The sequence below is a fragment of the Rousettus aegyptiacus genome, unplaced genomic scaffold, assembly GCF_014176215.1.
Source record: "Rousettus aegyptiacus isolate mRouAeg1 unplaced genomic scaffold, mRouAeg1.p scaffold_m13_p_14, whole genome shotgun sequence".
Taxonomy (NCBI): domain Eukaryota; kingdom Metazoa; phylum Chordata; class Mammalia; order Chiroptera; family Pteropodidae; genus Rousettus; species Rousettus aegyptiacus.
This window is the reverse complement of record NW_023416289.1, coordinates 7,462,335-7,475,859: the sequence shown is the minus strand read 5'-3', so window position 1 is coordinate 7,475,859 and position 13,525 is coordinate 7,462,335. Positions and strand designations below refer to the sequence as shown.

At 45.1% G+C, this 13,525-nt stretch overlaps 1 protein-coding gene across 1 annotated transcript in view; it reads right to left on the bottom strand.

Annotated features, from left to right (window-relative positions):
- The window catches only part of NUP93 (nucleoporin 93), an 85,962-nt gene extending 74,679 nt beyond the window's left edge, over positions 1–11,283 (bottom strand). Inside the window, exons 1-2 of the mRNA XM_016124078.2 lie at positions 11,160–11,283; positions 1,932–2,124 (exon numbers count right to left, since the gene is read on the bottom strand). Of these exons, the coding sequence (XP_015979564.1) occupies positions 1,932–2,110 (179 nt within the window). The 5' untranslated portion in view covers positions 2,111–2,124; positions 11,160–11,283. The remainder of the gene's footprint in view (positions 1–1,931; positions 2,125–11,159) is intronic.
- Positions 11,284–13,525: the final 2,242 nt, after the last annotated feature.

The following is a 13,525-nucleotide window of genomic DNA, read 5'->3' as shown; positions in this document are numbered from 1 at the left end:
TACCCTCATCCTGTACTAAAATATTCACAGCACACTCTATGTCTCTATCGAGAAGATGAAAAAATCTAGTGATAGGCCCTTTGGTTTCTTTATTTAAGCACCTGCCCCACCCTATATCCATTCTTTTAATGTTCCAACTTCCTCCTCCCTAAAATAATGAATTTAAGGTAAAAAGAGATGAGGAAGAATGGAAATTTACAAGAAAGAGAGCATGACTGATAATTGTTACCAAGAAAACATTTTCCCTTTTTGCTCTTAATGGGCTGTAAAGCTGATGCAATTAAATTATAACTATAGCAACTCGGCTGGCATCACGGTCCTCTCGCTCCAGCAGCATCCTTGCACGCAAGCACAGGGCCTGCATGCTCCAGACCGGAAGGCAACTGAAGACCGGGGTAACTGCAGGCAACACGGAGCAGCAGTATAAGGAGAATGCAGGGAGGGCAAGTTAGCAGAAATGTCTGAAGACTGGGTGGGGTGCTGGGGAACAGTGAAGGGGAGCAGTTGGCTGCACTTAGCTGCAAGTCGGACAGTTAACACCCCTGCCAGGGTTCCTCTGACTTGCCTTTACCAACACCAACAGAATCAAATCTAACTCGTACTGTTTCTAAAAATAAAAATCTGGGGAGGCCTACTAAAAAATTTCTACAGCACACTTACTTACTGACTTGGAAGAGCAGCCAAAACATTCAGCTCTCAAGATTAGTTGGAAAAAGAACGAAGCCCTCGTACTCACTCCTGTGACATTTATTATATACCCAAACAATGTACGCATGTTAACACCAGCATTTAGGTGTTTCTCAAGTTCTAGGAATGAAGACTGAGCAGACGACGGACAATTTTCCACATCTCTCACACAGAATCCCAGTGACTTTCCAGACCAGCCAAGGTCACAAGTAACAGCGCCCCTCCACCTTCCCATGACCCTGCCATCACGGCTAAACAAGTACGTGCCCTGTAATCAGCCTCGCTGGGTTTGAATCTTAGCTCACAACTCATCAGCTGTATGATCTGAGAATTGCTTGCCCTCTCTGAGTCTTAGCTGCTCAACTGTAGTATGGCGACAACAGTCCAAATATCCGTTGTGAGGAATAAGCAAACTCTTAAGTCTAGCCAGTTAGTAATTAGTAAATCACATACCTTATGGAAAAGTGGTGAGATTTTTTATTCTGCCTCCCCAATTTATAAGCTCCTTGAGGGCAAGGATCATGTCTAATTCATGGCTGGAGCCTCAGAGATGGCCCAGGCCTGGCACAGTGGGAACCCCAGACACAGCATGTGCCCAGTCAACATTGTACGGCAGCAGCAGCCATTGGCCAGACGGGCAGTCAGCACTGTGCCCCAGCTGCAGTCCCTGGCGGCTCGCCCACTGTCCTGTCTACGACCCACCGGCAGGCATGGCGCTGCCAAGGCCTTTCCGAAGCAGCCTCTGGGGTCACTGACAACAAGCAGACAGGATCACTCCTCACTCGGATGGCTTCTTGTTACTGGCTGCTTATCAGCGTCTTTCAAGTGCTCTTAAAAACCCTGCTTTTCAGACAACTGAGTGTTCTCTGGCACTGACAGTAACACTTATATGTGTGGCCCACATAGACTAAGATACTTAAGGCGGGAGCCATCATGACCCACCAGCCAGTGAACCAAAGCAGCAATGACTGTGATGGGTTTCTGCATGAGCAAGCTCGTCACCCTTTCCCACCCCGGTCATCCCTGCCTGTGATACGGGCTCGCAGCCTGGTCAGGCAGAAAGGCTGGAAAACCCGGGCAGGGAGACGAAGCGAGGCTGCCGACCTGTTTACAAAAACCTAGTTCCTGAGAATCTGGCTTGTGTCTGTCATTTACAGACTGCATCCAAATTCAAGGCAAGAGAGAAGAAACAGATCCTGCCCCCAGCAACCCAGCACCAACGCTGCCTCCCCACCAGTACTCACGCCTTGACATCTGCCGTCTCCTGGGACGTGCGTGTGAGGGTACGGGAACGCAGGCGCTCGCCCGCCTGCTGGATCTCCTGCAGGTTCCGTTCCACATGGGGAAGCTCTGAGATGCCCTCGGTCTCGGCGGCAAGCTGTTCAGCTTGCTGAAGGAGCTCACCAAACCCCTCAGGATCCATCGGACCTGCAGATCCTACGTGGGGGAGAAAAAAGAAGAGACCTAAACCAAGGGAAGGATAGGCTTCACACACTGCCTGAATCTGCTACAAGCCTGGAAACACTAGGACTTTTTGTAAACGGACAAGGAGACAGACAGCTCAGCAACAGGCAGGATTTGTTCCTGAACAAAGCCCAAGAACAGGCTTGACAGAGAAAATGAGTCAGACTGTGAAGAAATAGACCATTTCTGTGCATATTTACAGTCTTAAGATCGATTTCTGCTAGCAGAACAAATGCAAAGATACTAGGCCACGGACCAGGACTTCCTCCTTCCATGGACTCGAAGCTGGCAAGCAAATGGAAGCCATGGTGGCAACCTCAGGGACACTGAGAGAACGATCGCCCGCTCTTCCTACTTCTCCACCTGTCTCAGTCAAACACCACCGCCCACAGAGCGCCGGGCAATTTATAAGACCCTTATCTCACGGGAGTCTCAGTAAGTCTCTGTGACGGCTGAGCAGACAGAAGCAGCAAGGCAGCTCAGTTCTGTGCCCCAAATACTTTCTGCTGCAAAGTGGCTGAACCAACAAGACCAGAAGACAAGTCTTCTGATTAATCCATCTTATCCTCACACACCTGCCCCCCCCACTGACATAAAAGACAGTCTTCCTTTAAATTCACGTCTAAGTCTCCATCACATGTTCTTTAGCTTACAAGGTTACCAACAGCAGAGATCCATGTCTGCTCGTTCTGATATTCAGAGTATTAGTCTTAACTGATAATATACTACTTAAAAAAATACTGCTGCTAACAATTGTACTAATATAAATAGCAGCTGGCTTCTGGACCATGAATATTATTAACAAGACCACCTGTTTCTCCAATGAATGACCAAGAAAAGACATACGAACAGGGTTGATATTCGATGGATAGTACACATTTATGAATCTTATATATATTGTACTATCCTTGTATAAGGTTCTTGACCAAGAGAATGTCTTTAACTCCTACCGCTATTTAAATCAACATCGGACTAACAGTACCATCATCTTTTTTTTTAAAAATGACATTGCTAAAAGGTTAACAAAATTATTTACTAAAAACAACAAAATTCTTTAAAGAGTAGCTCTTGATGGTTATATTTGTCTACTTTATTTGAAACCCAGGGCTTCTATTGCACTTCTGAAATCCCACCGGCTTAGAACTGCAGTTACAATGTTAATGTAATATACAATTATATCTCAGCTATGAAGCACTGGTTAATGTTAAAAGAGCAGGATTACCACCATAAATCCACAGCAGGAGAATAAGAACATTTTAAAATGAACATTAAAGAACATTAACTTTAAAGGCAAGGGCACAAGGTTGAAATAAAAATAGCTCAACTGGAATAAACATGAAAACACTGGTATTCTTTATGAAGTGCTAAGCTGACTTTAATCTTTAGACCAAAAGTCATATACACAATAACTCTAGATAATCAGTCATTTTTTTGATCCAAGAGAATCGGCTCTTACTGGCAATCTCTACCTGTGGGAAAATGTGAATGGCAGAATGAGGAGGGTATTCTCAAAGACACAAAAATAAAGTAACATAAGGGAATTTTAAAACAATGGCTCATGCCTGATGAACGGAAAAATGTTTATCCTCAGAAACCTACAAAGGCAATGACATTCTAACCATCAGAACATGGTCGCTAACCAGAAAGAGGAAAGAAAAGTAATATGCTGCCTCTTTCCCACAATTTTTTCACTCTAAGATAAAAATAATTTGTCTCACAGAGCCAAGGAAAAGGAAATACTGTTTTTTTTTTCATAAGGAAAATTTTGGAACTCCCTGAATAAGAAATTAAATGGGGGGGGGGGGAGGACTTTTCGAGCATTTCACATCCATGTAAGACAAATTCAAAGGAAATGCTCAACTTCTCAAACAACCTGCCCATACAAAGATTTAGAGTGAGAGATTTCAGTATAAATAATAATAAAATTTACAATTTACTTTAAAATGGCCCAATACATAAGATTTTAAAATTTATTTCAATAGAATTATTTTGATCATGGTAAAAATAAAGCCTGAATCTCTAAACATCCTAAACTGAATATGCCCCAAACTGAGCTCCAACCTTTCATCTCCAAAACCTGCTCCCTTGGCCTTCCCTGCGTGCGGTGCCATTACTCAGCTGCTTGGGCCAAGACCCTCAAAGGCCTCCACAACTCACCTGCCACATGCAATGGGCCAACAAAGGCTTTCAAACCTACCTTCAAAACGCATCCAGAATCTACCTCCCTCCTCCCACCGCCTCCACCCACGTAAGTCACTATGACGTCTTCCCTAACCTCCCTGCTCCGGCCCACGCCTTCTACAGTCCAGTCTCTATCTACCAACTAGTGATCCTTTTAAAGTCAGCTCACTTCCCTCCTCTGCGCACAACTCTTACATAGAGTGAAGCCCTACAGAAGCAGCCCCATTTCCCCTTACCTCCCAGACTCATCTCCAGCCCTGTCCCCCTTCTTTTCCTGGGCTCCAGCCACCCTGGAGCCTTCTTGCTGGACCCCGCAGTGCTGTCAGGCACAGTCCCACCCTAGTCTTTGTACTCCCTGTTCCCTCCACCTGGAACACTCCTCTCCCAGATATGCTCAAGGATGATTCCCTATCTCTCTCTCAGCTAAACTGTCACCTTGCCTTTGATGCCAACCTGGAACAAATTACTTAAGCATGCAACCTGCAACCACCCCTAGCACTCACTCCCTCATCTCTCTTACCGTCTGTCACCTCTGCTAGAAAGTAAACTGCACGAGGACAGGGATTTTTGTCTACTTTGTTCATTGATATTCCTCAAGCTCCTAGAAAAGTGCCCAGCATGTAGTAGGTGCACATTTGTTGAATGAATACGAGTTTTATCCTTCCATTTGTGGAGAGTCTGTTCTTCTCCAAGGCTTCCGGCACTCCCCTGCCAAATCGGCACCCACTGGCAAGCAAAGACCAGTACTTAACATTTCTGAAGCCTCAGAGCATAAGGCAGTGACGATACAAATGGCAGGAATTCAGATCACACTTAGTCCAGACTAGTGCTTTCCCTCTACATACCCAGACAAAAACGAGTGGTATTTTAGAATAGCTCAGATTTCAGGTGAACAGAATTCCAAACCAGAAGAATAAATGTGCATACAGAAAGGCATTTGCTGTATAACTTCAGGGTAGAAAATAAGCTTGTTCATTGTCTCTGATAGGAGATATATATATAATACCATATTTAGGATATACTGGATCTGTCCTGTGTAATAACTCAATCAGTGGAAATTAACTTACAAAAGTTTCCAAATCTATACTCTGATGTAGTCATCATTACATTTCATTAAAATGTTTTAATGTATGGTTAATCAACTGAAAGATGATTAACTTCAATAGACATGAAGTTAGCCATAAAATATGGGGGTTAAACCAACCAAAAAACAATTTTGACCAAAGATACTGAAAACTGATCATGAAAATAACTTCATTAGCTTTGTCCAAGAGACAGCACTAAAATGGTGGGGGTGGGAGGGATGGAGTCCAAGCTTTCTGTTGAGAAAACGTGGCCAGGACACATGCGGCCAGGACACGTGCATGACCTGATGCCAGCTGAACCCCTGGGGAGCTGTGGAGGAAGGAGCTGGGAAGAAGCTATACTGAGAACTCACGGAAGTGGGAACAGTCAATGCAGCAAAACTGGGTCTAGACTCACAGCAGGAGGGCTCCCCGGTCAGCAGGGACTCAGCCCCACTGTGAGAGGCCTCTGGAGACATGACAGGTGCTTCAGACAGCATCACAGGGCACGGGGGCCGTGGGCCACAAACTGCTCTCCCGCGCCACTTGGCAGCAGTCCTTAGCCTCCATAGACCTCCTCCAACCCCCCCCCTCCCCCCCCCCCCCCCCCCGCACCGCCCGGAGTTGAAAGCCTTAAAGGGAAGTTGCCACTGCTGTTGGAAGGCAGGACTGGCTACCCTTGCAGGGGATGGCAGAAGGGAGGCTTCTGGTAGGCTGGTAAATTTCTGTTTTTCATCTGGGTGCTGCTTAACCATGTGTTTGTTCGCTTTAGAAAATTTAGAGCTAGATTCAAAAGGGTGGAGGGTGCTCAGGATGGGGCTGGTCACCAGAAAGACCAGCTGATTGGAGGGCTGGACTATGGGCCCCACCCACCGACCTCTGGGAAGGAGAAGGGGGCTGCCCGTTAAGAGCTGTACGTTGGTGAATGCTTCCACATGCTGGAAGGCTGGCGTGCCCCGGTTCCACGGGCACAGAGTCCCTGTACTCAGGATCCTTCCAGACCCCACCTTCAGTACCTACCTCTTTATCTGGCTGTTCATTTCTATCCTGCATAATAAACTGGTCAACATAGTAAATGTTTCTCTGAGTTCTGTGTCCCACTCTAGCAAGTTAATTGAACCCCAGGAGGGAACTGTGGGAATCTCCGATCTACTGCCAGTGGGTCGGAAGCACAGGTAATAATCTAACCTTGTGATTGGCTTCCTAAGGGTTGGGCACTGAGGGGTGGGGGGCAGGGCGCAGTCTTGTGGGACTGAACCCTTAGTCTGTGGAATCTGATGCTCTCTCCTGGTAAACAGTGTCAGAATTGAGTTAAATTTCAGTTGAGTTAAAAAGACCCTGCAATCTAACAAATGCATTTAGCATGGCTATAATTTTTTCGATGTTGTCAGAGGAGGGGAATTTTATATACATCAGAGGAAATAACCAATGCTGCCATTTATGCCTTTTTTCTTCAAAATGTACAACTCACATTTTTCAATTATTTTAAAAAATTTAAATGTGACAGTAAAATAAATCCTCCCCAAAATATTTTAACAGAATAGGTAAACAGAAGCCTGGACTTTGAACCCACACACCTGGTTCCAATCTAGAATGTTCCCTTACTAGCTGAAGGTGGGTCGCTTTTACCCTGGGATGAAATCTAAATCTCTCAATTTTCTCATTTATAAAATGATATCATCCCTACCTACTCCTCTGCTGATATACAGAATGTTTTTTATAAATTCTACTGATTTATATCATTGTAAAATGCTATTTTTAGCTTTTTTCCAAAGTTGCCAATTTGGCAACATTTTGTCATTTAATTATAAACATCTCTGCTTCGAAAAATCTTCTAGTAAACATGTAATACTAAATTATAACTTATTTAATCACAACTTCATATCATTCACTAAGAATTTCTGGGAAATGGATACAATTTCTAAATGTGTTATGTTCCCTACTATCAAATATAGTTATTATAAATCCAAATTTCCTTAAGAAAGGTGTGATTCAACAGAATTTTAGCATTTAATTTCAAGTGCAAATCTTGCCCTCAATCTTTTTAGTAACCAGAATACAGGATCAAAACACCAGAACGGTGTTCAGTGTTCAACACCAAAGAGTAATGAGTAAAGCCTCACTTGAGATATCAGACTGGTTCTGCCCTCCTCTCTTCTTCTGAATATATAAACTATAACTAGATGATAATATTCCATTTTTCACTGTATGTCAGTTGTCAGTTATGACAAGCACCAAAAAGAAAATTACATCTTAACAGATACTATTGTTTCAGTAGCCTTTAGGAAGAGGAAAAATAATGATTAAAAAAAAAAATGTTGCTGGATAATTCTTTATATTCTTGTAAAAGTAAAAGAAAGATGCATCTAATCATTGTTCAGAAGGTAGACTTCTGGAGAAAACAAAGAACTCAAATAAATTACCTTTGACAGAAGAGAAATTAAAAACCTAGGTGATTCATCACTAGTTCTGGCCTGGACAACTCAGTAAGGAATGTCTAGCATCAGCTTTCCTGATACATAAAATACCTCTTGCATTATTTCATCTTCAGTGAGCAAAAAGAAGCAACCTGGCACCACACAGAACATAAGGTACCCACATGGGTTACTTCCTGATAAACTCTAGGCTGTCTAGTCTCCTAGAAGCCAGACTTGCGATGGAGGAGCTGCGGACCCCAGCCTGGCTCTGCCCCACATCAGCCCTCTGTCCCAGTTTCACCACCAGGGAGATGACAAGGTTGGCTCAGGTGATTCCCAAGGGCTTGCCCACCATAAAGAATCTACAAATGTGGGATATTTTAATTCGGTCTTTAAACTCACTCAACGTATCTTTGAAAGGAGCAGCCCCATCTTAGTGGTGATGGAAACCACTGGTAAACAGAACCCTAGGAGTGACACCCACCCTACTGTCACTGGCATAAGAAGGGCAAATCACCAAGTCTGCCTCCAAAACGTCTGGCTCTGGCTCTTCCCTCTAAACCAATGGTTCTCAATGGAGGGCAACTTTGCCCTCCAGGGGTCACTGGCAGCACCTAGACATTTTTGGTTGTCACGACTGAGGGAGAGGGGTCTTGTGCTACTAACATTAGAAGGTAGAGGCCAGCGATGCTGCTAAACACCCTACAACGCACAGCATGGCCTCCACTACAAAGAATTATCCAGCCCAAAAAAATGATAGTGCTGAGGCTGAGAAACCCTGCTGTGATCAAGAAAGTCTTCTTGTCCTGACGGCCATGACACCAGCATCGATAGCACTAGGAACTCCTGGAAATATATGTATATATTTTTTGATATAAGAAAAGCACTACAGCTTTTATCAGATTCTAACAAAAGTCTGTGTTCCACTCACCTACCACTGAAGGGAAAAAAAATCTTAAAACTGCTGTTATCTACAGAATTAACCCACTTGGGTTTTTTATAGTGCTACATCCATCCCTTGGCATACAACAGAACTTTCTGGGTGCTATGGACTGAAATGTGTCTCTCTAAAATTTGTATGTTGAAGTCCTAATCCCCAATGTGGTGGTGTTTGGAGAAGGAGCCTTTGGGAAACAGTTAGGTTTAGAAGCGGTCAGAAAGGTGGGGCACACAAGGTGGGATTAGTGCCCTATGAAGAGACAGCAGAGAGCTTGCTTCCTTTCTCCCCGACTCCCACTCCACACACATTCACCCAGGAAAGACCATATGAGCACACAGGGAGATGGCAGTCATCAACAAACCAGGAAGAAAGCCCTCACTAGAACCCAACCATGCTGGCACCCTGGTCTTGGACTTCCAGCCTCCAGTACTGTGAGAAACCAAACTTTGGTGGATTAAACCACTCAGTCTATGGTATTTAGTTATGGCAGCCCAAGCTAAGGCACTGATATTGAAAATATTCTATAACTCAGTATCGAAGAGGATTACATAGTGAAGAAATATGTAAAAATTCATTCAACTAAGACACTCAAGTTTTGTTCACAGATCGTTTATCGAAGAAACAGCAAGAAACTTAGCATTACCTCCAGAGAGCAAAGCTAAGAGTTGAGAGATTTCTATTTCTCATTTTATACTCTCTGTCAATCTGAATTCTTTTCCATGAGTGTATGTGACATTTCTTAATTCTTAGCAACTTGTTAATTTTTAAACTGCTCTAAACTCCCTGCTTCAGGGTGTTCATCTTACCACTGCCCCTGAATCCTTGATGGCAGTGACTGTCAAATCTACACCCCCAGCCTGCTCCTTGCACTCATACTGCTACTAGAGTTCCCAGGCACCACCTGCATGTACCCACTCAAGCACACAACTGTCACACGGTTATGTCTCAAAATGTACTTAGTTATCCACCCCCAACCACCACCAGCAGCAGCAGCTGTTCAACTCAACCTCTATCCCCTGGCTTCTCCCTCAGGTTCTAACTCAGGCTCTCCACATCTGTGTATGAACTGGGGTTTTTTTGATTTACAGGTATTCTCCACTCTCCAGACTCAGAAACCAAACAGATGTAGAAACATTTTTTGAGAGAAAATGGGTAGGTAGTCATTATCCAAACTATTGCTATTCCCTAACAAAAACTCAGGAAACCAAAAACTCTGCAGATCACATGATAGGCCTCGCTCCTCAAACTTGCTATCCAAACTCTCATTATCTAAACAGTTTTAGATGGAAAGAGATACTTGCATTTTTGCAGTGTATTCTGTTACTTTTTTCCTTTTTTAAAAGCTTTTTTGAGATATAATTAACACATAAGACATGTTCGATCTGAGTTCCCTAACGACCATCTCAGTGGAGACAGTAAGTAAGCAGCTGGATACAGATCGATATGTTAGCCTAATATATATAAATTTAAAACTAGGAACCTCAATAAGATTATCATAAATGAAAATGTCCCAAACATAAAAGCACAAAGAAGAATATAGTTGAAAGGAAAAAGGTATGATGCCCAAGGACACACTCTTACACCCCCAAGACTGAATACAAAGGGTGACCGTTGCATGATGAAAGCCATTTCTACAAAACAAACAAAAAAACCCCACAGTACCTCCTTCTCACACTTGACAGAGGGGCAAACCCAGACCAGTGGCTGTCAACGGGTCGTCCAAACTTTGACCAAAGATCCCTGAGGTCGATTCCGTAATTTTTTTTTAAAAAAAAAAGCCCGTTAACTTAGGTATTGCCTTCACAGAGGATGGGGTGCTGTGAGCCCAGAGGAAGTGTGGGTCACTTCCAGGTTCTAATCACTAGCATCTCTCTGAATGGGGAGGAGCATTCATTCCCTTGGATGCCAGCAGAGGAGACAGGCCAAGGGCTGGGAGAAACTCACAGGGTTGTCACCCTGTCGCCCCGAAGACCCCTTCTCTCGGAGGGCAACGCCTCCCGACAGGGTGCATTCCCGAGGGGCGAGCAAGCTGGCAGGGCGCGGTCAGGAAGGTAATGGAGACGGAGTATCGACCAAGCCAGGGGTGGGCTCGCAGGGCGGGAGGTGAGGGTGATGGCGCGACGCGGCAGAGAGCTAGAGTGGGGGAAGAGAGGAGTCGGGAGGCCAAGGGTCCGTACTCAGAAAGAGAGCAGATAGAAGACTCCCAGGGCGCAGCCCGACATTCTGATGGGGCCGGTTCGACAGGGCGCTGTGCGGCCGGCATCAGGCATGCCCGGCTGCCATGAGGCCAACGGGAAGTGTGGGCAGCATGACGGCGAGAGCGGAGACCCGGCTCCGCCAAGCCTCGGGGCCCCGGGTTCGAGAACAAGCCCCAGGACGGAAGGAAGCAGCCAGAGGCACCCCTACCTGGCACTGGAGCCGTCCCCGCCGCTAGGATCCCGGCCGCAGAGCGCTGCTGCCGCTTCTCGCGCCGCTCGCCTGCGCTTCCTGATTGGCTCAGGCCGGCCGCTCCCAGAAGGCCCCGCGCGGCGCGCCGCCAAACGAACTTTATGGAGGCCCCTGGACGAGAACAAGGACACGGGCGGGGCCGGGGGCGGGGCCGGGGGCGGGGCCTTCCACTGAGCTCGCCCTCGCCGCTCCCACGTGGTTACAGTAGGCTCTGCCTGGAGAAGGCGATTCCACGATTGGCTGCGCGGATTTTTGACTCCTGAGCGCCATCCTTGTACTAGGCACTATTCTAGGCGCTGGGGTCACAGTGACGACCAGGACAGAGATCTCTCTGCCCTGATACAGTTCTCAAGCTGGTGGGAGAAACCAAATATAATCCATAACTGCCAGTTTGTAAGGAGGGCTATGACCCAAAAAGCAAGGTGATGGAAGAGAGAATGCTTACGTGGTCAGAGAAGGCCTCTCTGAGGAGTGAGGTCAAAGGTGAAACATGAATGATGAGAAAATGTCAGCCTTGCCAAATCTTGACTGCGGAACATCCCAAGCAGAGGCAAAAAGTGAAGGCTCCACTGGGAAACAAGCTTGGTGTTAGAAGAAGAGAAAGGAGGGGCGAATGGCTGGCCAAGGATGAGCAAAGACAGGTGGGGTAAGACTCACAGCTGGGGCCAGATTTTGCAGGTCCTTTAGGCCATAGCGAGAAAGTTGAAGTTAGTCTTCATGCAAATGGAAGCCGCTGGAGAGTTTGAAGCAAAGGTGTGACATGAGCTGACTTAACCTTTGTAAAAGATCCCTCTAGCCCTCTGGGTGGAGAATGGACAGTAGGGAACAGAGAGGAGCCAGGAGACCACTGCTTTGTCCAGCACATAAGGCTGGTGGGACTAGGACTGTTGAAATGTCCACTCATAAAACATATTGCTCACGATGTGCCAGAAATGAGTAAGTCCCCAGTCTTTATGATCTGGTGAGGAAGCAAGTACATAAAACAGACTGTATTTCAATTTAATGTGTTAAAGTGTATGACAGGGCTACCCAGTCTGGTGAGTTGGAAGTGACACCTCTTAACTGAACCATAAGGATGAGTAGGGCTTAGCCTGGCAAAGAGATAGGGGAGGTTTTTCCCGGCCTAGGGAATGAAGTAAGCAGAGCTGGAGAGGGGAGGAACAGTGTTCTCCTCACCCTCATCACACCCTCCCTCCCCTCTGACAAAGATTCTCCCCCTGACAGGCCTCTAGCCAGGCTCCTCTAAGTCTCCTTCTAGGCCTCAACCTTGGCCTATATAGACTTGAACAAAACTCTAAAGGCCACGTCTCTAATAATCCTACCTCCTCTTAAAGTGTCTGCCTAAGAAAACTCAGGGTCGCCAAAAGAATTTCCTGGTTGTTCCAGCCAACACATATAGAGAGGATCCCTGTCTCCTAGCCTCTGTGGGAGAATGGCAGCCTAACTTCATTAAGTGCTGGTTAGCAAACCCAGATGGGTTTCACACGGACCAACACCTCCTCACGTTTCGTAATTTTTCGCTTCCCTGACTCTACCGAGCTCCCCCACTACTGTTCATCCTGTTACCTATTCTCTCATTCTCTTTCTGTACAGTTGCCTCTGTCCGCGTCAGAGTTGAGTTCGGTTCATGCTGGCCTCTTGACACACTTGCAATAGTATGTTACTGATTAAAATAAGTCCTTGCCACTTTAGCTAGTGTCCAGCTTTGTGTAACTTAACACTTCCCACCAGCGTATTGTGGATTCTCTATAAATGATTGATACTGATTGACAATATGCATGCCTTTGTCCCAAAGCTATTAAATATGTATTTAGATCCTGCCGTGGTCAAACAATATCCACAAATATGATAGCTTTTTGCCTCCAAATAATGTGGGGTTTTTTTGCTTATATGCTTTTTTCCCTTATGTAAAGAACTTTTTATGACATAGAAAAATACTCATGAAACATTGCCGAATGAAAAATCGGAACATTTACCTTTTAAAGCTGAATATTTCTACATCATTAAATTCAATTACATTCCTAGATACATGCCCGAGAGAAACTCTTACACATATGCCAGGAAATATGAGCAAGAATCTTCACAGCACCACAGTTTATAACAGCAAAAAAAAAGAAAAAGAAAAAGCCAAACCATTAACAAAAATAAATCATAGGTATTATAGTGGAATATTACACAGCAATGAAAAGCAAGTATACTAATGGCTACAAACACAACATGGATGAATCTTGGAAACACAATGTTAAATGAAAACAAGCAAAGTACCAAAAGACTATATAGTATAGAATGACCCTAAATTTCCTAATTAAATTTAAAAGCAAGTA